Below are 2,498 nucleotides of genomic sequence, written 5' to 3'. Positions count from 1 at the left end.
CTCCTCATGCTAACTGTCCCTCTGTGACTTCATTCCCTGTCTCTGGTTCCATTTGCTACTTTGTGACTTCATCAGAGGTGAAGTTTAGCTCATATGGGTCAGAGGAGCCAGCAGCCTGGTTGGCTCAGACTCAACTTTAGAGATGGATCTAGAACTAATCTCTCTACACCTCACTCATCCTTGGACGCAAAGTGGAGGTCCACTTCCGGTTGGCTTCAGCCTGTAGCAGGTGATGTGCATTTGGCTTCTGGAGCAACTTCAGAGAGGCCAAGGGTACTTACTGACTCTAATGGTTAGAGTCTAACCCATGGCGGTCTCTCCACCACCCCAGGACAAGCCAAGCAAAGTCCCTTCAGCTCTAGAACTGCCACAGAGGCTGGCGCCAAGCCTGGAGAAAAACCCTGAGTCTTCAGGAGAGGAAGAGTCATGCATATTGAGGGCCACAACTGCAGCTCAGACCCTAGCCAGTATCATTCGGCCTTGTTTTGGCCCCTATGGCCGGCAGAAGTTCCTGGTGACTGCTAAGGGAGAAACAGTGTGTACAGGTCATGCAGCTGCCATCCTTAGGGCTCTGGAGCTAGAGCACCCAGCTGCCCAGTTTGTCCGAGAAGTAGCCCAAACACAGGCAGAGAACACTGGGGATGGCACAGCCTTTGTAGTTCTCCTGACAGAAGCCTTGCTGGAGCAGGCCCAGTACCTTTTGTGGGCTGGCTTAGCTCGAACCCAGATCCGGGAGGCCTTTGCCACGGCCACAGCAGAAGTCTTGACCGCTCTACCTTCCCTGGCCATCCGCTCTCTAGGGCCTTTGGAAGACCCATCCTGGGCCCTCTGTTCTGTGATGAACACCCACATGCTGTCTGACATAGAGTATTTAACCAAGCTTGTGGCTCACGTGTGCTGGGTTAGCAGGGAGCCAAATGGCAGCTTCAAGCCTGAGCGTATTGGGGTGTGCACTCTGCAGGGTGGGACACTGACTGATTCTCGCATTCTCCCGGGGTTAGCAATATCTGGAAAGCCCTGTGGACAAATAACTGAGGTACTAGTTGATGCCAGGGTGGCCCTATTCATTTGCCCCTTTGGTCCTACAGATTCATTTTCATTGGCCACACCCCGTCTCTCCAGCCCGGAAGAGCTACTAAGATTTCTGAAACAAACTGACCAAGTGCAAAAGGAAATAACCCACCTGGCCTCTATGGAAATTAATGTGGCGGTGGTATGGGGGGAGGTTAATGAGAAGATGGTAGTCCAGGCTGACAACTGTGGCATCATGGTGATTCAAGCCAATTCCCGAAAGGAGATGGTCTACCTGAGTGAGATGATGGGTACTCCTCTGCTGACTCGCCTGCTGCCTCCCCTGGAGCCTGGGAGGTGCCAGAAGGTTTATAGGCAGGAGTTGGAAGACGGCATGGTGGTAGTGTTTGAGTGGGAACCTGAGAGTGCTCCATCTCTCACCGTGATCCTTAGGGGGCCCACCATCCAGGGACTTCGGGGTGCAGAGCAGGCTGTCTACTATGGCATTGATGCATTTTACCAGTTGTGTCAAGATCCCAGACTGCTACCAGGAGCTGGTGCCACAGAAATGGCTCTAGCAAAAATGCTGACGGACAAAGGAAGCCGACTGGCAGGCCCCAATGGTCTGGCCTTCCTGGCATTTGCCCAGGCCCTGAGTACTCTGCCTAAAACCTTGGCAGAAAATGCTGGCTTAGCTACCCAAAGTGTGATGGCAGAAATGAGTGGAATTCACCAAGTTGGGAACTTCCTCATTGGAGTGGGAACAGATGGGATAATAAATGTGGCCCAGGAAGGGATATGGGACATCCTGAGGGCCAAAGCCCAAGGACTGCAAGCAGTCGCTGAGCTGGTGCAGCAGCTGGTGAGTGTAGATGAGATCATAGTGGCCAAGAAGACCCCTCCTGCCTACCAGCAGATTACAAGGCCCACCTTGAAGGTAAAGGGTTCCTCACCCCTGAGAGAAAAAATTTATGGAAAGTATGTATAGTGACATGCTGAATAAAGTAAGGATTGTCAAGATTGCATACTAACCCCCAAATATTGTTTTCCTTATTTCTTTCCCTCATGTCTGGGGTGCCTAGAGCCAGTTTGTTTTTGTTGTTGATTTTTTCCAAACAGGGTTTCTCTCTGTAACAGTCCTGGCTGCCTTGTAATTTGGTTTGTAGACCAGGTAACTACTAAGATGTATGCCACTACACCCACTACAGCCAGTCTCTGACCTTGAAAAAGATTTATTTTTATGTGTGTGTGTGGGGGGGGGGTTGAGGTGTGGGTATGAGTATTTTCATGTGTGTGAAGGAGGTACCTACAGAGGTCAGAAGACTGTGTCACACCTCCTGGAGCTGAAGTTATAGGCAGTTGTGAGGGTCTATGTGGGTATGGAACTCAGGTCCTCTGGAAGAGTAGTAGCAAGTGCTCTTAACCACTGAGCCATTTCTCCAGCAGGGTATAGAGCAACATAAAAATGGGTGTGGTGATGCAGGTCT

General features: G+C 51.0%; 1 protein-coding gene across 1 annotated transcript; it reads left to right on the top strand.

Moving 5' to 3' along the window:
- Positions 1-285: 285 nt before the first annotated feature.
- Positions 286-1,999, top strand: Cct8l2 (chaperonin containing TCP1 subunit 8 like 2). Its single transcript, XM_051203231.1, has one exon. It carries the CDS (start codon positions 308-310, stop codon positions 1,997-1,999), a length of 1,692 nt encoding a protein of 563 aa, XP_051059188.1. The 5' UTR covers positions 286-307.
- Positions 2,000-2,498: the final 499 nt, after the last annotated feature.

The sequence above is a fragment of the Phodopus roborovskii genome, unplaced genomic scaffold, assembly GCF_943737965.1.
Source record: "Phodopus roborovskii unplaced genomic scaffold, PHOROB, whole genome shotgun sequence".
Taxonomy (NCBI): Eukaryota; Metazoa; Chordata; class Mammalia; order Rodentia; family Cricetidae; genus Phodopus; species Phodopus roborovskii.
Note: the sequence above shows the minus strand (reverse complement) of the source record. Positions and strands in the feature narration are given on the sequence as shown.